General features: G+C 35.6%; 2 protein-coding genes across 12 annotated transcripts in view; one reads left to right on the plus strand and one right to left on the minus strand.

The window, feature by feature from the left end:
- LOC127876439 (probable protein phosphatase 2C T23F11.1) overlaps positions 1–10101 on the plus strand; it is a 64792-nt gene extending 54691 nt beyond the window's left edge. For 5 of the 8 annotated variants that reach the window (XM_052421724.1, XM_052421726.1, XM_052421722.1 and 2 more), the window contains one exon: positions 1869–10101. In XM_052421724.1, the coding sequence (XP_052277684.1) occupies positions 1869–2057 (189 nt within the window). In that variant the 3' untranslated portion in view covers positions 2058–10101. The remainder of the gene's footprint in view (positions 1–1868) is intronic. The other 3 variants (XR_008047856.1, XR_008047855.1, XR_008047857.1) reach the window with 3 other exon arrangements.
- A 1618-nt stretch (positions 10102–11719) lies between these two features.
- Positions 11720–19633, minus strand: LOC127878906 (GH3 domain-containing protein-like). 4 transcript variants are annotated; one of them, XM_052425444.1, is made up of 7 exons: positions 19582–19633; positions 17851–18087; positions 16398–17304; positions 15946–16073; positions 14668–14813; positions 14117–14193; positions 11720–13126 (listed from the first exon to the last, which is right to left on the minus strand). In XM_052425444.1, the coding sequence occupies exons 2-7, from the start codon at positions 18075–18077 to the stop codon at positions 12896–12898; spliced, it is 1716 nt and encodes a 571-aa protein (XP_052281404.1). In that variant the 5' UTR covers positions 18078–18087; positions 19582–19633; the 3' UTR covers positions 11720–12895. The 4 variants fall into 4 exon arrangements, with proteins under 4 accessions (XP_052281404.1, XP_052281402.1, XP_052281403.1 ...); XM_052425442.1 differs by lacking the exon at positions 19582–19633 and adding an exon at positions 19329–19575; XM_052425443.1 differs by lacking the exon at positions 19582–19633 and adding an exon at positions 19188–19329.
- Positions 19634–24937: the final 5304 nt, after the last annotated feature.

A 24937-nucleotide genomic window follows, 5' to 3' on the forward strand; every position in this document is an offset into this window, starting at 1 on the left:
TTTTGCGAAACGTTTATCACAGGGTTTTCTTGTACTCTGCTATACGCCAAATTATACAATGGCTTCACATCCGCTAATTCTGCTATGGAAATTCTCTTTTGCTAAAGCTTTTTCTTCATCCACCCACATACAATATTCAAAATGAATTCTGATATTCAAAGGGAATTTGGTTGACACACATTTTTAGCCAAGGGGAGCCCTGGTAGTGTTTTTCCCAGGAGGGCAAAGGGGCATGGCGCATTACTTTCAAAAAGGGCATTTTAGCGCGCAGTTTAGGCAAAAAAGGGCAAAAACGTTCCGTGAATATCTGAATTAGGGAGAAACATGTGATTGCATCAGAGGCAATTGTGGAAAAAAATATAAACAAGGACATTTAATGGTAATAGATGTATTTAACTTCAGTGATTTATATTAATATATTTACCTTGCAATGTACATTTAAGTTCCATGCTGTTTCAATAAACTGTACAGCACGACAAACATAATATAGCAATATATGCATATGAATCTGATTATACACAGATCCACTAACATATAAATGAAACCATGTTTGTCTTATCACATTTTCTAACAATAATCTTGACAGATGTTTAAAATAACATTGCAAGTAAATTGATCGCTAACAATATGCAAACACTCGTTTCCGTGACATACATCCACCGAGTAGATTACAAATAAATAAATAATGTTGTTGCTATCTAAAACATTTTTATGCATCGTTGATTATCACAGACGTTTCATTAATTCCTTCTTAATGTATAATCTCCATCGTTAATTTGATCGTTTACGACGTTATTTGCCATTGTTGCCGAGTCACAATTTAATTATATATAGTCCGCCATGTTGTATAAAATGTCAAATGATGTAAGCGACAGGTGCGCATAGCAACGTTTAATCGTATACGTGATTCGCATTTTGTTAAATTAGTATACGTCTCAGTAATTATTTCAATAATTAGATCATATTATCTTAAAGACGAAAACGATAAAGAATAAATTTGTTTGTGATTTTAAATGTAATTATGCGTAAAAATATATGATTTGATATAACTGAATAATGCATGCAATGCACAATTGCCACGAGAATAACATCGAGTTTTTCATCAAAAGTCTCCGAAGTAATGATTTTATCGTGACCACGGACTCTAGATTACTCCGTGGTATAACATAGCCTTCGGCATTATCGATTGATACTGACATGGGGTTATTCACGCATGACTAATTCACAGCTTTGGAGCAGTCAGTAAGACCTACCTATAAATCGAGCACTGTAATAGATTAAATCTGCTCAAAATATATAGTCGATTAGACGTTGACGTCTCTCGAGTAAATCAAGCACAGTCGGAGCGTCACAGACAATCAAGGAAGCTGATTTTGCGGACCAAGTTAGATCGTAAGGCAATAAAGATGTTATCGATAAAGGCGCGTGGCGAAATTTGCCTTTGAAAGAAAGGGCGCGTGGCGAAATTTGCCTTTGAAAAGGGCAGAGTGGCGATCCGGGAGGGCGGCGTGGCTTTTCGCCACGCTAAAATGGCCTGGGAAAAACACTACCTGGTACACGCTGTAAGTCAAGAAACTAGAAAATCACTAAATGAGCCTTGTTCTGGGAAAACTGGGCTTAATGCACGTGCTTAGAGTGTCACCCTATATGCCTGTGCAGTCAGCACAGACTAATAAGGGACAACACTTGCTAGTGAACTGGATTGTCTTTAAAAGAGACTTCTTTTAAATAAAAACTTCCTTAAAAGCAAAGAGTGTCCCAGATATTAGCCTGTGCGGACTGCACAGGCATATCCGAGATGGCATTTTATGGACATGCTTTAAGTCCCAATTTCCCAGGGTGCAGCCCAAATGTTCCCTCCATGTCAGATCTGTGAGGAGCTGATGATGCGGTGTTTGGCGCCCGACTGTCAGATGGGTGGACTCGGCTGTGATAACATGACTGTGTGCCTGGTGTGCTTCTTGCATGGGCGACCATACGAGGACCTCATACGTCGGTGTGCACAGCCGTGCATCGGCGGCCCTGTACCTCACCTGAACAACTATGACCTAAAATAATGGGGAAATTAGCGGTGGAGAAAATGTTGAAATTGCCAGTGTGTTTCTGGGATTGCAGGGATTTTTTTCCTTCTTTATTCAGTAGGGGCTTAATACAGTTGTAAGCCCCTTCTCTCAGTGAAAGGCCTCTTTTTCCTGGAGAATGTCTTGTAAATGATGCAATTTTATCCCAAATTTTAAGTTTATTTATAAAAATGTATTTATCTTTATTCACCTTTCTCAGTTTTGTTTATACCCCCTCTCCCAATTTAAAGGTAGGCCCTTCCATTAATCAAGAAATAAAAGTGCTGGGTATATTGTTTTGGTTTAGGGAGTGAATTTTTGCAGAAGAATGTTTGTGTGGTATAAGTGCTGTAAGCAGAAATCTTGTGATATACATATTCATGAACATTGAAGTGTTTATGGAGTCTGGTCATTAGTAGACTAGTAGACTGAAACTATATATAAATAGCACAGTGAATTTTACACTGTTATTATGTAAATTTAAATTTTGTGTACAGTTTTAACTTATAGAATGAGTTGTTTGGCAGTGTGTAATTTAACATTTTTGACGATTAACACATGTTCCATATTGTGTGTTATAATTTTGTTAAACTGTTAAGAATTGGCATAATGCTAAGACTGAAATGTCATTTGCTGTTGTTTTGTTTGCTCGCATAATAGTAATAACCATGATAGGGCTATTTGTGTGCTGAAAATGCATTATTTAAGGTAATGTCTTGAGTGTATGAAATGGTTTTCATCAGGCCTTTTCAAGGCTAATCTTTATAATGCATGTATCCATACATCAAAATAGTCATAGTTATTTATGAAATTTGTGTTAGGAAATGTTAGAACTTCACATAATTGAAAGATGTTTGTATGAACAATTGTGTACATTTTTATTTCATTAGAATACTGACAAAATAGTCTAATACCCTAAAAATTTGAAGCATTTAAAAATGCAGAATCTCCACAATAACAACATGTGGAATGAAATCTTAAGTGAAATATTTATTTGTTTATTCTATAACATTAGTATATACGAAACTAAAGTATTTCATTTGATTTTTATGATCTCAGTTGTTTTCTTTTTTTTATGTCCCCCACCCACTATAGTGGGGACATATTGTTTTTGCCCTGTCTATTGGTCTGTTTGCTCCAACTTAAACATTTGCAACAACTTTTTCAATATTCAAGATAGCAACTTGATATTTGGCATGCATGTGTATCTCATGGAGCTGCACATTTTGAGTGGTGAAAGGTGAAGGTCATCCTTCAAGGTCAGAGGTCAAATATATGTGGCCAAAATCGCTCATTTTATGAATACTTTTGCAATATTGAAGATAGCAACTTGATATTTGGCATGCATGTGTATCTCATGGAGCTGCACATTTTGAGTGGTGAAAGGTCAAGGTCATCCTTCAAGGTCAAAGGTAAAAAATAAATTTCAAAGCGACGCAGAAGGGGACATAGTGTTTCTGACAAACACATTTTTCTTGTTTGTTTTTAGAAAATATATCTTTTTTTATTATGTATTAATGTTTTCATTATTCTTTTCACATTAACATTGTTTTGACCCTGGAAGCATACCTTTAATTGTTTTTCTTTTTGTATTTATAAATTTTATATACTGTTATTTATTTTGCTCTATTATTATGGACTTCACTTAAGTGCGTTATCAAAATTACTTTTATTGTATTTCATATTTACTTTTTCAGTGTTGATTGTTTTAAAAAGTCATTTAACCAGTCACTAATCAAAACAGCTGTCTCAATCAAATTTACCATGTTTATCGAAAGATATGCATGTTTTGCTACTTTGAAATTTTTCTATATAATAACAATTATTATTTGTAATTATTTTCAACTATTGCATTAACCAAGGTAGTAAAAACCATGTATTATAAGTTACACCGTTAGTAAATGAAGGTGTATGAGATATACACCCTCAGTAATTTGGCTCTCGTATGGTATTAAATTGCTGAGGGTGTATATCCCATACACCGTCAGTTACTAATGTTGTAATGATTATATCTCGACCAACTACTTGATTACTCGGGTAGTATGGAAATTACTTGGGGTGTATGGAAAATACTCCATGGGCATGTGACTGCTCCAAGCCATTCGGATTAGGTCATTTTTGTAGGAGGTGAGATATATATCTTGTCATTTGACCGAGCTGTGGAACCTATTGAAGATCCTTGATGATTATTTGAATACCCGTTCTCTCAATGCGACATGCATTGTCGTAACTACTGGTATGCATTGGACTTGGAAAGTGTGGCAATAATCTGAGGCTCATAACAATATTTGTTCAAATGTCAATGCCCAATTTTTAAGTGAATGTCTGATGTCTGAGCCTTGCTCTGGGAGAAGAGGGCTTAATGGTCACACAGTCTGGGAGAAGAGGGCTTAATGGTCACACAGTCTGGGAGAAGAGGGCTTAATGGTCACACAGGCTTATCGGGGACGACACTTTCCACTTTTATGAGATTTTTCATTGAAAGGAAGTCTCTTCTAAACAAAAGTCTAGTCTAAGCAGAAAGTTTGTCGCTGATAAGCCTGTGAAACTGCACAGGCTAACCTGGGACGAAACTTAGCGGACATGCATTAAGGCCCAGTACGAGGCTCAAATCTTTTTCTTCTCTCTCTGAGTGTTTACTTGTATGTATGGGATGACTTCTCCATAAGAAAGGGTAAATAATTTGGAGGCTATAGTTTTTGTTGTAAAAAAGTGGTAAAATTAATCTGGATATTTTCTATGTTCAGTATTTTAGCATAGTTGAATAACTGGTATCAAAAGTGTGTGAGCGTGACAACACAAATCATAATAATGTGAATGAAGTTATAATTGAAATGCTTCTACTAAAGCTTTTGTTATGCCCCCCTTCGAAGAAGAGGGGGTATATTGCTTTGCTCATGTCGGTCGGTAGGTCGGTCGGTCCGTCCACCAGGTGGTTTTCGGATGATAACTCAAGACCGCTTGGGGCTAGGATCATGAAACTTCATAGGTACATTGATCATGACTCGCAGATGAACCCTATTGATTTTGAGGTCACTAGGTCAAAGGTCAAGGTCACAGTGACCCGAAATAGTAAAATGGTTTCCAGATGATAACTCAAGAACACATACGCCTAGGATCATGAAACTTCATGGGTAGATTGATCATGACTCGCAGATAACCCCTATTGATTTTGAGGTCACTAGGTCAAAGGTCAAGGTCACGGTGAACCGGAATAGTAAAATGGTTTCCGGATGATAACTCAAGAACACATTCGCCTAGGATCATGAAACTTCATGGGTAGATTGATCATGACTCGCAGATGACCCCTATTGATTTTGAGGTCACAAGGTCAAAGGTCAAGGTCACGGTGACCCGAAATAGTAAAATGATTTTCGGATGATAACTCAAGAATGCATACGCCTAGGATCATGAAACTTCATGGGTAGATTGATCATGACTCGCAGATGCCCCTTATTGATTTTGAGGTCACTAGGTCAAAGGTCAAGGTCACGGTGACCCGAAATAGTAAAAATTATTTTCGGATGATAATTCAAGAACGCATATGCCTAGGATCATGAACTTTTATAGGTAGATTGATCATGACTCGCAGATGACCCCTATTGATTTTTAGGTCACTAGGTCAAAGGTCAAGGTCACGGTGACCCGAAATAGTAAAATGATTTTCGGATGATAACTCAAGAACGCATATGCCTAGGATCATGAAACTTCATAGGTAGATTGATCATGACTCGCAGATGACCCCTATTGATTTTGAGGTCACAAGGTCAAAGGTCAAGGTCACGGTTACCCGAAATAGTAAAATGATTTTCGGATGACAACTCAAGAACGCTTTTGCCTAGGATCATGACACTTCATAGGTACATTGATCGTGACTTGCAGATGACCCCTATTGATTTTCAGGTCACTAGGTCAAAGGGTAAGGTCACAGTGACAAAAGTCGTATTCACACAATGGCTGCCAGTACAACGGACAGCCCATATGGGGGGCATGCATGTTTTACAAACAGCCCTTGTTTTTATGTCTGATATACTTGGAGATATAATTGAAAATGTTATGATGTAGTTTCACAGTGTTTTATCACATATTTGATAAACTCTTACCAAGTATGGTACACATTTTAACAAATATATTTTTTGTTTCAATAGTTGCGTAATAGGATTATCCGATTGATTTGTAATAAATGTTGTGTACATATTGTTTGTACATATTATTTACTCTGATAAAGAACTGTACAATTTATGTGTATTTATATTTAGGTTTATAAGATTCTGGGTATGACAGTTTTGTTGGAAGTATGTTATGTAGGATGTTGTATTAACATTGCATTGTTTTATTTGAAATGCCCTATTTTTGTATTGATTATATTCGCTATTTATTTATTCAATGTGTGCACACTGTAAAGTGAAAGTGCTATCAGATACAATATTTATTTTTGTAATCCCGAAAAGGTCGCCACTTTGTTAGTCTGACCGAATTTTAATTTTGATGGAATTGAGTTTGCATGGGTCTGAAACGAATTTCCAAAATAATGGTTTCATTTGTACTCATTTTCTGTCCGTCTATCACACTTATTTTTTCTGGGCAAGATTTCAGAATCTAATGATCCAATTAGCTGAAACTGTATATGCAGGATCATAGCTACAGGGTCGACATGTACGTCCTGGGTAGGCTGTCCAGTCCAATAATTGTTCAGGGAGTTAATTGCTCTTTGATTCGATTTTGCATGAGACCTTAGACACTTATGATTCTAATTAAAAGCAAATTGATATGCGGCATTCCTATTGGCCAGACATGGGTATCCCTGTCAGGTCTTGTTGGTCCCATGATTTTTCAGGGAGTTTTTGCTCTTCAATTATTAATATGGCATTTTAAACTGTTGCCCAGACTAGGAGCGTGTATACCAACCACTGCGCTTTATGGACAGCCAACTGACATTCAAAATTATTAAATGCACTTATCTTACAGGATGTACATGAGAATATTGTAATGCAGTTCTGCGACATTGAATTTCAGGAGTTATTGCCACTTAAACAATAATCGGGTGCAACCACTTTCATTCTCCAAGTAAAGGATTAAGAAGATTGTATTGACAATGGTGTCCCTTATTGTCATCATCCATTTGATTATTTATGTTAAAATGTAAAAGTCTCTAATAAGGGCTAAGTGAATAGCCAGGCTTGTTTTCCTATTGGTCCCACTCTGGGAAAGAGGGGCTCAATGCATGTGCATAAAGGGCCTTTCAGATTAGACAGTATAGTCCACAATCGGGGCTTATCAGGGACAACCCTTTGCTCTTTAATGGTATGTTTTTTATTCAAAGGAATTCTCTTCTTATCAAAAATCCAGTCAAGGCAGAAAGTGTGGTCCCTGATAAGCCTGTGTGGACTGCAACGGATAACCTTGGACGAACATTTACGCACATGCATTAAGCCCCCTTTGCCAGACTGTTGCTCATTTTGAATATTTCCAGATTCCCTTCATAGTGTTCCACTATTGCGGTGTTCTTTCAGATTGCACACGTTTGCTATTTGTTTGAAGTTTACCAAAAATGTTTTTGAAGTTTTGTGTTTGTTAGGTAATTGGACGAGACGATTTCACAAGGCACTGTTGCTGTTTCCATTGCTTTTGCACAAATGTTGATATGTTATGTGAAATCTAACATTGTAATATAAGTCAGTTAAGTAATTGTTGCTGATATTTATCCGATGTTATCTTATGTGCATGGAAGGTTGACTGGGAAGCTACTCTATATGCTTTACATTTCTTTATCAGATTCTGTGGTTTCCCTCCCAACCATCAACGTCATGTAATCCACATTTTGTTACATATATATGATTATTATTTTACCTGTACTTGTACCATGTTAAAACTAAATGTCAGGGACTTGTTCTTTAACTGCTTGCTTTTGACCCTAAAAGCCATCTATTGTTACATGCTTCTTGGCAGTAGAACCTTGCTGACTTCCTGTTGAAATCCCAGTTTACATCTTCTTGTATCGTTAATATTTTTAGATCACCTTAGCATGAAGTGCTGGTGGTTAGCTATTTTGGTCACTTCATGTCCGTGATGGTGCATTTTGTGTTATGGAATTTTAGCTTGTTATTGCACTTGATGAAACTTGTGTAGAATGTTTGTCTGGGATATATCTATGTAGAGTTAATAAGGGGGGGGGAGTGCATGCATCCAAACACAAGGTCACCAGATCAAATGTAAGAACAAAAAACTTATTTTCCCTCTAAAGACCATGTGTGTGACTCGATCTTGACGATTCTTGTTTAACTCTTTCAGTGTGGGAACCGAATTTTAAAGGCCTTTTGCAAACAGTTTGGATCCAGATGAGACGCCACAGAACATGGCGTCTCATCAGGATCCAAACTGTTTGCTATTCTAATAGTATTCTTTGAAAAAAAAATGAAAAAAATGCTAATTATAGAAATTCAGCAGACGACATTATAGCAGACGGCAAATTTCCCAGCATGCAAAGGGTTAACCATATATATGCAAAGTTTAAATCTAGGTCCAGTGCTTCCTTATACCTAGGTCACCATTCAATCCTAGAAAAACTTTGTAACAACTCAAGAGACCACATATTTTATGACTCGATCTTGATAAAACTTGGTCAAAATGTTATTTTGACAATACAGGTCCTCTTTTGATCTGAGTTACCCGTGTCCAGAAACTTTCTCACTAGGTCAACTTTTGACTTTTGGTTTACCTCGAACTCGTGTGAGCGCCTCAGGGACATCACGGCCCTCTTGTTTATAGGTCATGCCTGCCATACTAGTAGAAAACCATTATAGCAATACAAATTGTGAAAGGTGTACATAGTTTTGTGTTAAAAAATGTCTTGTTAAGTTGAAAGACTATTAAAATCCTGATCAGTTTGACATCAGTGAGACATTGTTGAATTACAAATGCTGGTGACTAGATTACTGTGTTATGAACATGCACATTTGCAGGATTTACAAATGCATTTGTATAAGTAGATTAGTTAAAGCATACTCAAGATGGTCAGGTGGCAATTATCAGGATATTAGAGGCAAGGTGAAGGCACGGACATTTTGATTTCAAAATGCTATATTCCTAAATTAATTGAAAGTCTACATAATGAACATCAATAGTCACATTAGAAGCTTGGTTAGTAATTTATGTACAGTGCTGATTTATCTATGGTAACGAACTGAAAATAATTTGTAAATGTTCTATGAATGACCTTTAACATAATATAAATCCTTTAATATGAATAGCTTAAAGCATTGATATAGATATTAAATTATGTGAACTTATTGCACCCACTTGATTGCTCTAAATTTGGACTTCATATGTATTACTTGTACCTTGGACTATTGAATAATTTAGCTGTTTTCTTGCTCGCTTTGCTTTACCATTGCAATAACTTTTGTTGAATGCAAAAATTGGAAAGAATTGCGAGATAACCTCAGTATTAATCCTATGTTTTTGTTATCAGAAGTTTATTAGCCACTTAGGATTCGAGTCTTGCCCTGGGACAACTGGATTATGGTAAATGCATGTGCGTTAAGTGTCATCACAGCTTAGCCTGTGCAGTCTGAACAGGCTTTATTAGGGACGATTCTTACCTCCTTAATGGTATTTTTCTGTAGACACTTGAAGCACATGCACCAAGCCTAGAATTCCCAGTGAAAGACTTATTTGAGCAGTGCTTTGTGATATAGGGGTTTAATGCATGTGCGTAAAGTGCCGTCCCCCATTAGCCTGTGAAGTCTGCACAGGCTAATCAGGGATGGCAGTTTCCGCCTAAACTTGATTTTTGCTAAGAAGAGACTTTCTTGAAACGAAAAATATCATAAAAGAGGAAAGTGTCACTGATAAGCCTGCACGAACAGCACAGGCTTATCCAGGACGACACTTTACGCAAATGCATTAAACCCCTTATCTACAGAACACGTCTCATTTGTTTTAGGAATGCCATGCCTTGTGTGGCAGCAGTTCAACATTGTATGCAAAAATTGTTATTACATAAAACCAGTTCTCGAATAAATATTGTACTGACAGAAAACAGTGTTGTTATCATTAATTCTTGCCCATCGTAATGTGTCTGCTGCTAAAGCTGTCATGTTCAAATCTGTTAGATACTTGTTGTTTAAAATTTATGGAAAGGAACTGAACATAAAAACTACCATAAATAACTATTTTCATTAAATGGTTCAGTCAATTTTGTACCGTCCTACGGCCATCATTTTTTAATGCTATGGGCAACCTTAATGCAGTCAAAAATGTCGTAATGTTTACTTTATTTTTTATTTACATGTTGTAAATGCGTATGGGTCATTTCAGCCTAATTTATGGTACTTCTGTATATTACATGTATCGGCAAACAAACTTTCCTTGATTTTCTTTATTTTTTATGAATGATAAAATTTCATATTGTGTATTGTTAGTTGAAACACAAATGAGACTTGCCACTTATTATTATCATAACATTTAAGGCAACAATTACTAGTATAACAAGCAAATTCGTTGAATTGTTATGTCCGGCCAATATGCTTCTGGACACAAAAGTGTTATATTTGAGACTCAGCTAAAAAAGCATTTTTTTAAGATACAAAGGGCCATAACTCCGTTATTAACAGGAGGTGTACAATGCCATTTGGCGTGCATCATCCTCTTATCCATATATATACTCATACCAAGTTTCAATGAAATCCGCCAAAGCACTTCCAAGATATGGCTCCGGACACAAAAGTGCTAAACGAACGGACAGTAAGATAGACTGACATCGCCAAAACAATATCCCTCCGCGTATGGCGGGGGATAATTAAAGGGAATATTATACCTTACACTACCGGGGGTATTTTGCATGTTCTTCACATATATAAACTTCCAAGATGGTTTTTTTTTTCAAAAATATTTGGGCGGAAAAACAATAAGGTTACATTCCATTATTCCCTCAGTGGTACAAATGAAATTAGTCCCCATTTTTAAAGAGTTTCTTTTTTCTTCTTGCATAAAAGTCATTTAACAATCTGAATCGTTGATGTGGTTAGTTCTTTTATCCTTAATGTGTATCGAGTATGTTGATGCCATTGATTGAAGACTAACTGAAAAGATTATCTTTAAGGGGTGTGGTTACTTTATTTGCGCTAGGTTTTGTTTATGCACATTTTGCAAGAGTTTAATGAAACAATTATGGTTTAATCAGTGAGATAGGCTTTAATCTACTTAAATGGTCTCTAGTAAGGAAACTTATTTATTCTTCGTAATAGTGCTTTAATATATTTACCTTAAACCTATTTATTTTAACTTGATTGCATAGAAAGCCTAAGGCTTAATTGAAACGCTCTTGAGTCCGTTTCCTGGGACTAGAACAAGTACTTAATGTCAAGGGGAAATCTTAAGTATGCTACCACAGTGGTGATCGAATCCTTGACCCACAATCGCTAGTCGGACACCATATCCACTACACAACTGCAACCTTTATATATTTATGGATAAAGGTCAGAACCGGACTAATATTGGCAAGCTATATTTGTGCACTTTAATATTTATTGCAACTTCTGTAAGTATAAAATGTTTATGCAATATCCTTACAAACAAAATACAGACAATAGAAATGAGATTTCAAAAAATGTTCAAAGTAAAAAAAGAGCCTCTGCATATTTAACAATAACATAATCTAATTTAAAGACATTTTATTATAAAAAACAACCTAACAAAATGCATATCAAATACATTTTAATTTATTACACCAACAAAATCTTTAAGTCCATATTTTAAACGAATCTCAGAATTTAGGTTTCAAAGACCACATACATCACATATTAATTTCTCATCAGATGAAATATTTTAAGCTAAAGCTGTGTTTCTTGATAGCCCAATTAAATGCCATTCAGACCAGTCATAAGAAAGAAATGCATCCAAAGGTTGGACCAGCCAAAACGGTAACACTTAATATAGTTATCCTAATTTAAACAAAATCACAGCACAAAAAGGATTATCATTTTTGCCATTACCACAAATGCATGGGCGAAATAATACATTGTGTTGTGCGTATTTGCACAGAACAGTGATTTCTTTTTGTTCGTTTCTGTTCATGCTTTGATATGATTGTTTTCATAATTCTTTTCAGTCATATTCATAAGCATATTTTCAAAATAAACAAAAAAAATTCAAACATGATAAGATAGAGTAGTTTGTTGCTTATAAGGTTTCCTTTGCCCCGCTTTATAAACTTATCTCTATTTCACACTAGCCTTGCATTTTATATGCTCAACGCCCACATCAATCAATGTCAGATATTTGATAACACTGTCCAAAAGACTTATTAATAAGTTTTACATCACAATGACTTCGATATCAACTAGGTAAAACATAAGAGATGGTGCAAGGCTATAACAACAAACATGTATGTGCACAAACATCTGCCCTATTCTTTCAACACCCTAGAATTAATTGACCGAACACATATATAAAGACGATTGATTGCTATAAGGTATAAAATCATACCTTTTCAATTTTATCAAACATTCAAATTCAAGGTCCTTCGTGTATAATACTTTTAAGTTAGGATACTATGTTTCAAAAGGTGAAATCCCTAAGCGCTATCCATAATCATTAGTATACCGGTACTTCAGCTTTTTATTTATTGTCTTCCATCTTTCACAGTGCTTTTAATATTATAGATAGAATCATACTTATCATAAATGTTAAACAAATAATTTTTTGTCAGTAAAAAAAGTCAGTCATAGCAAAAATATGTCGCAAGATCCTTGATAAAACAGGACCCCTGCTTTTGTGAAAGCCTTCAACTGCTTCAAGCATAATCAATTAAAGCACCTCGACCGTACACTCCCTCACAATAGGCAACTGTCCACTCTATCCATGAGAAACTTTACGGCGTCTGGTTTACGAAGGACTCGTGGAACTTTGTACTGATTGGGTGAGCCAGTCGTGTTCTCGATCATGTAGGTACGCAGCTCTGTAAAAGTTCCCGGTCTTACGATGTACACCTTGATTGGACTTATGCTTCCTTTACGACGGAACGACGCGTAAACGTATGATATGCTTTTCAATTCCTCATCAATCTGAAATTTGTTTTAAATAAAAAAAGAAGCTCTTAAAAAACACAATTATTTGCTGCTTTAATTTAAACTCCACAATTAATATTAAAACACATGTATAAAATGAGATTATACCGAAAGGCTGGGAAAATGTAATTCTTTACTGGGCTTACACAGGTGTTCATGGTATTTATTATGTCAGTTTATAATTAGAAATTGTACGGAATTGCATTTTCACTGATGACATGTTTTAATAATGCACCTTCTTATGAATTACCAAGGGCGACCACTGACATCCAAGTTTTCTAAGATTAAGATTGTCTCATTGCTTTAAAAAGCAGTGAACTAAAAGTCAAGGAAATATGTAGAGGATATTTGTTGGATTCGATGGAATATTGATTTTATTTCATGAGTGATCATAATACCGGTATGTATTTTTTATGATCACAAGTGAATTAAAATCAATATACCATCAAATTCAACAAATTTTCTTTTTATTTTATGCTTTTTTCACCATTCATTTACATTGTTAAAGAGTATATATGGATAATTTCGCTGGATTTTTGACGTCATTTTGTTAAAAAAATGACGTAATTTCACAGTAAAACAGTGAGAAATAACGATATTTTTCTAGTTTTTTTTCCACTGATATTACTCTATAAAACACCAGAAAGCATACAATAAAATGAGATATTAAAATATGTTGGCTATTTAATTCAAAGTCCCCAGTTTCTAAAAAAAAAGAGAAATTGTTTAATAAAGCAACCGATCTTTTAAATTTTTTTACTGAAGATATTTATGTAAATAAACAATTACATTATCAAACTGTGAATTTTAGATCTACAAATGTTTACATAGGCTTGGATACATTTGGGTCATTTTAAAACACTTGATAAACTTTTACTCATTATATTTTGGTTATTTTTCCTTTATTTATACTTTAAGTTATGAAGCTTTTAGCATTAATGGACATTTAAGTGTTGAGCTACTAAACCCATATGTATTTTTACTTACTGGGATCTGTATGTTAGTTGTCTCCCCTTTCTCCAGTTCCACAAACACATGGTAGCATGGTGTGGAGCTACTCTTGCCTGTAAATATCAGGTCATCAACATCTTCAGGGATAGTGGAACACACATGTACAATTCTACAAAAATACACTCACTTCACATATAAAAACTACGGTATGTAGTTATTATAAGATGATCAATGATTAACTGCATGTAAAGCATTAAAACACAAATTATTGGTTTTGCAGTGAACATATGTGACACATAACTGTTAAACAATTACATCAGTTTATTATGTTACCGCCTTCAAACGAGCATGATTTTTGCCAGCAAGTTACATGAAATCATTAAATACCAATTAATCCAGATTTACACCCTAGTCCACACAAAATAATCAAATACATAAAAAACGAAATTTGTTATGACATACTTATTTTGGCCAGTCCTATGTTCATTATAAATTTTTGCAAGATAACACTCTTACGAAAATATTTGTGGACTCTGACTTTGGGAACATTCTAGAAACTTCCGCAATAGCAAGAAGTCATACTATACCAGACTCAATCTGATCCACTATGACGCTCTCTGCACAACAGTAGTCCACCATCTTGACACCAGATCTACGTAGGGAAGCACTCAAAGCATGGTAGAATGTGTTCTCGCTGGTCTTCTCTGCTCGCACATTCAGAAACTGGCCTTGTCTAGATATTAAAAAATTGGGGACTTATTGCCAAACTGGTGTATGTGCTAAACATACCGAGCACCAAGTATTTTATTAAAAAGCATCACCAAAGAGTCGACAGATAAAGAACGGGTTGGTTATTTTTAAATGTTTTCAGCTGAAATAAAACAACCCGAAAAAACATCAATATTTTCCTCTTAAGTGACAGCTATTTACTTGGGGTCTTCATGTTATTGAAAAACAAACTGGAGAAAAATGTCATATTAAAGATTGGCTTGCTGTTCTGTTCAATCAAAAATTGTAAATTGGTTAATATTCTGATAGCAACAGTCATTTTAATATTGCATATTTTACAAACCAAAACAGTCATCTTTTGTTGGATTCCAAGCCGTACTGGCATACTTGGAAATGATAAACTGATGCCTTAACAAAAGAATCTCTTGATCCTCTGATTACAAATGTAAAGTTACCAAAATTGATTTTAAACCAGCTTTTAATAAAATAATCAAGTCAGAATAGCTTTCAATTTGGAATGGTGCAATTTTTACCAAAGTACATGAAATAAAGCCTACTCTGGAACATGGTTATGTCTTTCTAACAGATAATGTCAATTGCATTAACACGCTTTAGAATAGGACATATCCATTGAAACATTCGTACCATCTTGAAAGAAAAGAAGCACCTTATTGCATACCTCGTGATGTACATGTATTAGTTCTTTACTGGCATATACTAATTGGTTGTACTGAACTGGGAAATATTTGTGATGTACATTTCACAATAACATAATTCAAAGAGCTTTTCCAAACAATGCCCTCCCATATATCAATTCATTATTTAAGAGATAACTACCTGAATGTAGAAAAAACTTAAGGTTATACTGCCATCTCAATTTCAACATCACCATTTGTAAACAGCACAAGATAACTTATATGTGTTTGGTTGCATTAAAAACAACATACCTACATGTTGATTTCAACACGATTTGGGATTAGTGTACTGTTTGAAATTCCAATATTACAAGATTAGTTAATATTGATGAAAGAAATAGCATCATTTATTTCCACACAAAAAATCTGAAGAAAAACACATCAAATTGTTTTGTTTCCTACTGCAATTCTTTTCAGTATTGAATGCTCAAACATGTGTACCTGTACTGGAATTCGATGACAGGGCATGTGTTGTGATGTCCTACGACCGTTACAACATCCCCGAACCTGTAGCGATAGAGGCCGCTAGGGTTGGTGATCACCAGCTCATACGTCTTGTCCACCTCCACCTGGTCATGGGGTACATGAACATTAGTCTGCTCTGAGAAAAAGGGGCTTAATGAATGTGCTTAAAATTTCCTTCCAGGCTTATCAGGGGCGACATTTTACAAACATTCAACTCCTTTTCCCCCCAAGAATTTATGGATACAGATAATTGTTGAAGATTTATTTTATGGCTTTAGTATTATTTTTAAATTTTGGAAGACAGGTTGAAACATTAACTTTTTTTTAAATCAGTAAGCCGCCAAACACATTGATCATAAACTTTTATTCAGCTATTGTGGAATTTGCGCTATTCATTGGTGCTTCAACTATATTGTTTATATTTTTACCTGATCCATAAACAAAGTAGCTGGATTTTCCTCCTCAGCCGTCTCCACGGGAATGAACTCAAAGAACATGGAATATGGAGCGAGTAGATAGCGACTTGGTCTCTCCAGGGGCCAAATATTGATGCCCAAAAGCCCCTCAGAGGCGGCGTAGAGTGGTGAATACAATGGTACATCTTTGAAATGTAGATCTCTCAAGCGGTGACCATACATTTCAAACGTCCCTGAATCTGCCGTCATGACAAAGTTGAGCTTTGGCCAGACTCTTTTTGCCAGTCCCATCATTCCGTTCATTTTTGCACTTCGTAGTTCCTCAGCCCGTTTAGGATCAGGTGACATTGACCGGTTCAATTCTTTCCTAATATTATCCTCAATTTTCAGCGTTTCACTGACTTTACCTGACTCAATGTCCTTTACTAATAAGTCCCAATTCTCATCCATTGACCTGCATGCAGCATAGACCAAAGATGCAAAGTTAGCCTCCACTATTCCCAGGTTCTTGTCTTTCAGGCCAAACAACAAGTGCACATACATAGCCTCGGGCTCAGTTATGATTTCATACCCTGCCTTCGGAGTTGAATACATGCTCAAGATACGCTTCGAGTTGGCTGGAGACGAAGAGTTGGGACCAATTGGAATTCCACAATCAGCCATTCGCATTTGTGGCGTGTAGAAGAACTTCATATCTTTCTGTGAGCTACTCTGTTTTGGGAAGGCTTGCCTCATACAGTCGTATACAATGCTTATTCCTTGAGTGAAGAACGTATCCCGTTGCTTTTTGATCATTGGAATGATGGCGCTTTTTCCTGAGGTGCCAGAGGTGACGGCAAAGATGACCGGCTGATCTTTGGTAAGAATGTTTGTTTCCCCTTTCATCATTCTCTCAACATATGGCTCATAATGGCTATACCTGTTGGATATATACCTTATAAAAGTAAAACCTTCATAAAATGAGTTACATTTGATGAAATTTTTTGGGTCAAATTTCAAATCTACACTAAGTGTCCTTAACAAAAACATTATTATGGTTGGAGTCAGTAGGTGATGTAAGATGAATTTACATGAGATCATACAAATACTGATTATATTTATAAACATGTAAATGCTTATAAACAAGCATCATACAAATAGCGTCCAATACTTTTAGTCAGCGCAAAAGTCTGCCCGTCCTCATACAAACCCAGTAAAATTGCACTTAAACTAGGAAAAAAATCCATATGGCCCTCATGACTTGTAAAATATGCAGATTAAGAACCAATTTCTAGTTTACTGGTCAGTGTATTTGAATTTGAGCCAGTAATGGTTAGGAGATTACCAGACCTTGTGGCCAGTAAAGGATATGGGACTTTTGCTGACACTGTAATAGTCGCAGACCTTTAACCTCCAAGACATTAATTTCAAATGTATTGAAATAGCTAAAGCATTCGAAAGTAAAAATACTTCACAATGAACATACCTTGTCAATGGATGATGCTTGACAAAGTCATTGCGATCTTTGATCTGATCAAATTTGAACCTCTTGCCATATTCAGTGTCAGCATTTTCTTGTATCCGTTGCATGAGCGTTTCATGCTGAGCTTTCTTGACATCTCGTGTGGCCTCCTCTAGCTTCTTGCGCTTGTACCAGCCCAGCCAACTGACAGAGGTCACACTCAAGTATCGATCTACTGCGCTGAACACCATCTTTATTCACCTATAATATTGCTTTGCAATGTTTTTAATTGAATTCATATATCATCATTTGTGGCTAAACGGATTGATAAAACAAAGTTTACACAGGAATTGTGTAGATACCAACTTTTATAAACCATAAATACAATTTTCTGTCACAAAGTGATATGCTCTGTAAGTGTGTATTAAGTCAATGGATTAACTGTGATATTTGGTATTGAAACGTCTTTTTTTTGTGTCTTTAATATTTACTTTTTAAGAATTACACTGCATGAGATTGTTAAATTTTCTTTACATCCAGGATTCACAAAATCAACAGAAAACATTTTAATCACAGCACTATTAAATGTAACATACATTTATGGCAAATGTTTGCTTAGACCACTGAAAGTGCATAATTTCTTTTAGAGCTTCTTATACTTAAGGAATTAAGGGATTATTTATGTACTCAGTCAAGTGTTTAAGAGCAATTGGAAGAAATGGGCTATGAAAGCAATTAAGGATTTTGTAATCCATCAGGCATATTAATATAACACAAAACATTACAGTAGTTGCATAATTGTATATCCTGTGCAAACATGTGCGCCAGTGTATCAGGCCAATTTTGAAGCTTAATTCCCCCCTCCCCCATCCCTTTGGTTTGCAAAATTCAGAAGCGTGTGTAGGCAGTAAGCAAATATCCGACACGCAATACGCAAGAAATCCACTATTGTGTAAACAAAGATTTATATTCCTGTAATCATTACAGTTATCAACTTTATTCAATTAAGCCAGCAACAAACAATGCGTTGAGATAAGACAAGAAAATGTAAAAGTAATATAAGATGTGCTGTGCATGTTGTGATATTGTTTATAAAGGTTTCATATGCATTTATCACAATTTGTTGTTATCATTCCTATTAACAGGACGATGTGTTCTTGCTTTCAATAATTATTACCCTAAGTTTAAGAGTATATGTGTAATTATATTTTATCCCAATCTCATACAAGGATTATTGAAATCACGCCACATTTGATAAATTTTAAAGACAGTAATGTGTGTTACTATGTGCCCAGTATGCAGGGAAAAATAAAAGCAGGGTCAGAATAAGGCAAGGGGAGGGGGGTTCGTTGTAAACTCACTTATTAATTTGAAGTCAGTTAGTTTAAATGTTCTTAATCCTTTCTTGTTTAAATTATTGAATGAAATAAACAGATTGAAATCGTTATCACCACATTTTGAAGGCACTTTATGTTTTCACGCATGGGTTAACCTTCACTTACATAACTCTGACGCTGTTCGTCCGAATATCGTACTATCCGAAATCGGAACGATTATTTCAACATCCGCCTTTCCATGTAAATTAAGAGCTCTGAAAATTTTTAGCGCAGGATAATTATGACTGATATAAAATCACATAAACATGTCAAGAACTGTCGAGATGACAAAGTTGCTTAAGTTAATGCACACACAAATTAGGGATGTAGCCGGTAAAGGCAGATTTTTCCGCTCACGAACAAATATATCGGAACCGACCTCACTATCCGCACTTTCTCCTTTCTTCCGATAATAGACTCTTATGGTGTACCAATCGGGACACCTCGGACAATTCCGCCATATCGGCGACGGTGTGGTGTAGCCCACTGTCCGATGCGTTCAGATTGATGGTGTACATTACGCTCATAGAACTTCTAAAGTAAAGCATTATTGTAATGAGTGTTCTGATTGGTTGATATAAATAATACAGTATCGGACAGTTTAAACCGTCCCGGACAGTTTACTAAACTGTCCCGGACAGTATAAACCGTCCCGGACGGTTTATGCGCACGAACGGTCCAAAACTTTCCTAAATCGTCCCGGACAGTTTGTAAACTATTCTTAACTGTAAACTGTCCCGGACAATTAAGAATAGTTTTGGACCAGTTCATACACCATAGACTCTCTCTCTAAATAGAAGATTTTGTACCGGCGCCTATTTGTTAAAGGATGAAAGCTGAAAAAGGTGCTAAGTTCAATTTCGCCAAAATCAATGGACCGGCACGAAATTCATACTTCATCTGTACTTCATTATGTCAGTGACCTATACAGACCTATATTTGTTTGTATAGGTCCCTGATTATGTTGACTCACACGCCAAATATCAATATCGTTTAACGTAAAATGAAATGCAGGACAGACAAGACTGTCCGACTGCTATATGCCATCGTACCGGAGGCATAAAAATCAGCTCAATATCTGAAAGAGTTGCGTAAAAACCCTCTGAAAAACGGTTATTATATAGAAAAAAAAATCCAAGGGCCATAACTTTGCCAAAAATCAATGGGCCCAATCGGATTTCACACTTCATCTGTAGGTCATGTAAGTATAAACATGTACTCGCATATCAAAAATCAGTTCAATATCTAAAAGCGTGGCGTAAAAATCTCCACTGGAAAACGATAATTATAGAGAAAATTTATCTTATGTCGGAGTTGTAGATGATTGCGACGGTAAATATCTGTGTTGATGACGGTGAAAGTAAAACTGTGTAGTAGAGGATAAACATTTTGTTAGGAATTTACTTTGAACTTAATAGGAGGTTTGAATTCAAAGAGAAAATACTATCGTGGTTATCATTGTTATATGTCAGGCATACTTTATGATACATTTTTTAATAAAGTATTTTGATTTTTAAAGTGTGCTTTCCTTCTTCATCAACACCATACATTGCTGAAATCTAAAGCTTTAAACATTGATGTGAATTTCACACCAACGTTTTCAGCGTTTGACTTTAGAAAGGTGCCGATTTACTTGTTATATTCAATAAATTTATATCACAAAAAATATATAAAATTCAACTTGAAAAGTGCCAAATTAAAAAAAAAACATTCGGGAGGGTAGACTCTGGTTGGGTGTTAATAAAAATTTACTTACATGTAAGTGTCTACAGGGGTATAAGGGGGGCAATGACAGCCACAGGAGTAAGGGTTTTGAAAACTTCTACACTGGCTGCCTCATGGGGAGGGAATGCATTCCACTGGATAACTGTTCTTGGGTAGAATGATAATTTATAAGTCTTTTTAGGTTTGTATGTGTCTTGAGCAATTGTTACTGCTGAGTCTGACTCGGCGGTCGACCGGAACAAGAATATTATCGAGAGGAGTAATGGCAACTACATGGTGGATAATTTTATATAGCATTAAGGGGACGGAATCGTGTTCTGGGTGTTCCAATTCAGGGTGTATATCATATTAGTTACATGTGTACTTAGCTTGTGATGTGATAAATGTTTGCTACGATTCTGGCTGCATGTCTTTGTATTTTTTTCCAGTTGATTTATTTGAGCTTTTGTATGTGTGGGTGCCAATCAGTGGAGCACTATTCTAATTTATGCCTAATTATTGTTTTGTAACCATATTTTTTTTACTTTGATAAGCTAATTTTACGGTTGCGGCAAAGAAATCCTAGAGCTGATTCGCATCATTAGTGATCGAGTTAACATGTTTGAATATTTCCCAATATATCCCATTTGAGGTTACTTCGGAGTGTAAGACATATTTAGCGTGATATAGATATTTTGCATGATTTACTTTTTCAAGGAGTTGATAATGTAGTTTATATGTGAAGATTACATGATTTACTTCTTAAGTAATTCTGAGGATGTAACATTTTTCAAGGTGGAATTTCATTAACCAGTCCTGCTCCAATCGACCTGCAGCTTCAATATCTAGCTGGGCCTTATGGGCGTCGAAGAGGTTGTTGATATTTGTGTAGATGATGCTATCATCGGCAAAAAGTGTTAGAGAGCTATCATGCTATATTTTATATAATCAGCAGTGATGTATGTTGATCAGAAATAAGGTGGGCCCCAAGACAGTACCCCGTGCCCGTGGGACTCCGGAGGTTTATAATTCGTATTTCTAAAACGGTCAAAATGACGTAGACACCATCTCTGTTATGGCATTGATGAACATTCGCATCACGTTTGAAAAAGGGGCATACACCTCTTTTAAAATTGTCTTTATACCCGCAAACAATTTTACACAAAATCATTCAACGGCATATGCATGTGTGCTCTTAAATTACAACATATACATGTGCTGCCTGATGCCGTTCCGAAAGCTGTTTTTCTTCATAGTTTTTGATACAATGGTGCACATGTGGTTAGCGCGTGGCTATGACTTTAATTAATGAAAACATCATTTTGAATGATAAGTGATATCATATTATAACGAAAAATCAACTTTTCTGGAATAAAAATCAATATAATATATATATATCAGGCTGTCAAGTGACCTTTTTTCAAAAAGTAGGAAAAAATAGGAACTACTTTTGCAAGAAAAGAAGGAAAAAAGTAGGAAAAAGTAGGAACTTTTCCCTCAAAAGTAGGAATACATAATACTAATTTTTTAGCCACAGGTCCAGGAAACATAGCTGGAAACAGAGCAGGAGTGCCATCACATGTTCTGAATGGATACCCACTTGAAGCTACCTTAAGGGCCCAGATGATTTCAGCCTTTTGTATCTGTTCCTTGTGTGATGGATGTACTTGCATACAGAAAGATTTATCCCCACCACCCTGAGAGCTGCTTGGCTTTGGAGCACTTCCAAACAAACACTTTTGTGAATTATCATGCATGTATTTCATGTTTTCCTTGTGTTTTTGTCCATCTGCCTGACTTATCAGTTGATAAGCACCAGAATTACAACACGAGATGGACTTCATGCAGACAGTACAATATCTTGCAAACTCATTGCCGGTATCTCTCTTGCACCATGATCCAAGTGTTTTTCCACTGTTGTCCAACTTCTCCATCCATGAAGGGTAAAACTTTGTTTTTCCACTAGGCATTTTAGCACTTATAGTGTATCTATGATAATTAAGTTTCAAGCAAAGCTACCCTGATTAAGAAGTATAATTAGATGCTGTTCATTTTGGTGTATCATCAAATAAGTGGTTAGAGGTCTTCTGTGTATCGATATACAAATGGTAATATATTGTGCATGTTATATCCTTAGGAAGAAGACCAAATTTATTTAGTGATACACTAACTTGTTGTACAATATGAATACTAATATATAAAGCAGTGTCAATGCTCTGCTACAGCTACATCGTGAAACCTTTAAATTGACAATAGGGTGCAGTTATAATGACTTAAGTTACATTCAAAATGACTGGTCATTGCAGAGCAGATTATGCAACTGGAGATAGACCTTATCACCTGACATCTTTTATGACATCATTGATTGGGCAATGAAACAGTTGCACTATATTGTTTATTCCAGTTTCAAATAATGGTTTTTACATTATTGATGACTTCGCGGGAGTGTAATAATGCCGTTTAATAATTTTAATACTACGCTGTAACACCTTAAAGTTACCTCACTAGCTATGGCATCATTAGACAAGAATTGTGTTTGTCAGAAACACAATGCCCACTATTGCGCCGCTTTGAAATAAAATTTCAATATATCATTTGGCAGGTTTAGAAATTATCTCCCTCTTAAAGCTTATTACTTCCCTTGGATTGTATTTTTTGACTTTTTGAAGCTATATATATTTGACTTTTGACCTTGAAGGATGACCTTGACCTTTCACCACTCAAAATGTGCAGCTTCATGAGATACACATGCATGCCAAATATCAAGTTGCTATCTTCAATATTGCAAAAGTTATGGCCCATATTAAAGTTTTCGGACAAACACACAGACAGACAGACAGACAGACAAATGAACTGACAGTACAACTGCTATATGCCACCCTACCAGGAGCATAAAAATGTATCAGAGCATTTAGGCTCTGTGCATTTATCTTTAATTACTAAACATGATGTACCTATGATATCAATAGAACATCATATCCGTTGTCATGTAATACAGAATTTATTACATTATATTTGTAAATGATGAAAACTCGGCAAAGCATCATTTTATCTTTTTCAAATAACTTGTGTAATAAATTCCATATTACATAACCACTCATACAATACATGTATCTCTATATCTCTACATTCCAAACAGCAATATCATGTAAGCATGCATAAGGTTTGGTCAAATTGTTGTTAATGGAAACAAAATAAAACTGGAATAAACAATGGGTTCCCTCAGCTCTTGCATCACTGGGAACTGTGTAAGGTAGTGAAGTCTGCAGTGTACAAATGCTAAGGAAGTAAACAAGGCACTATTTTTACTTAAAAAAAAACTTGTTAATAATTTCAAAGGTTACATAAGAAATAAATATTTATGCTTCCTGAAGAGGTGCTAGCAGACAGTCAGCATGGGTTGTCAGGTCTCATCAGGTCTCATCTAGATGAATGCACATTAACAGGGATACAGTCATGCCATAGATTCATTCGTCCTGCAAGTTTACTAAATAAACTCTTGAAAAAAAATAATTCTCCATTGAAAATGAAAAAGTAGGAATAGTAGGAAGATTTGGTAAAAAAATAGGAAAAAGTAGGATCCTGATGAAAAAGTAGGAAATAGTAGGAAAAATTATGACCGCTTGACAGCCTGATATATATAACAAGGTATTCAACTCGAAATCACCAAATACAGGGTGCAACGCTTTGAATAACCAGCCATTACTTCATCAATTTTGCAGCGATTTTCACGATCTCGGTCTTATTCAACGCATAAATGAATTTTCTTTCTGATAATGTACATGACTTGCAATATTTTTACAAATACTGGGTTAACTTTTAAGAAATAACACGATACACAACTCGCGTGATCCACTTGACATCGATCAGACAGGATCTAAGACTGAAATCTTCACGGAGTAAAGGGCATTTTCCCTGCAAGGTTCACGGACCTCGATACCATAATTCAATTAAACGTATGAAAAAACATTCTTACCGTGCTTGCCGTTGCATTATGCATCAAAACTAACTATCCAGCGCCGTTTGAAACC

This window comes from Dreissena polymorpha, chromosome 4 (genome assembly GCF_020536995.1).
Source record: "Dreissena polymorpha isolate Duluth1 chromosome 4, UMN_Dpol_1.0, whole genome shotgun sequence".
NCBI lineage: Eukaryota > Metazoa > Mollusca > Bivalvia > Myida > Dreissenidae > Dreissena > Dreissena polymorpha.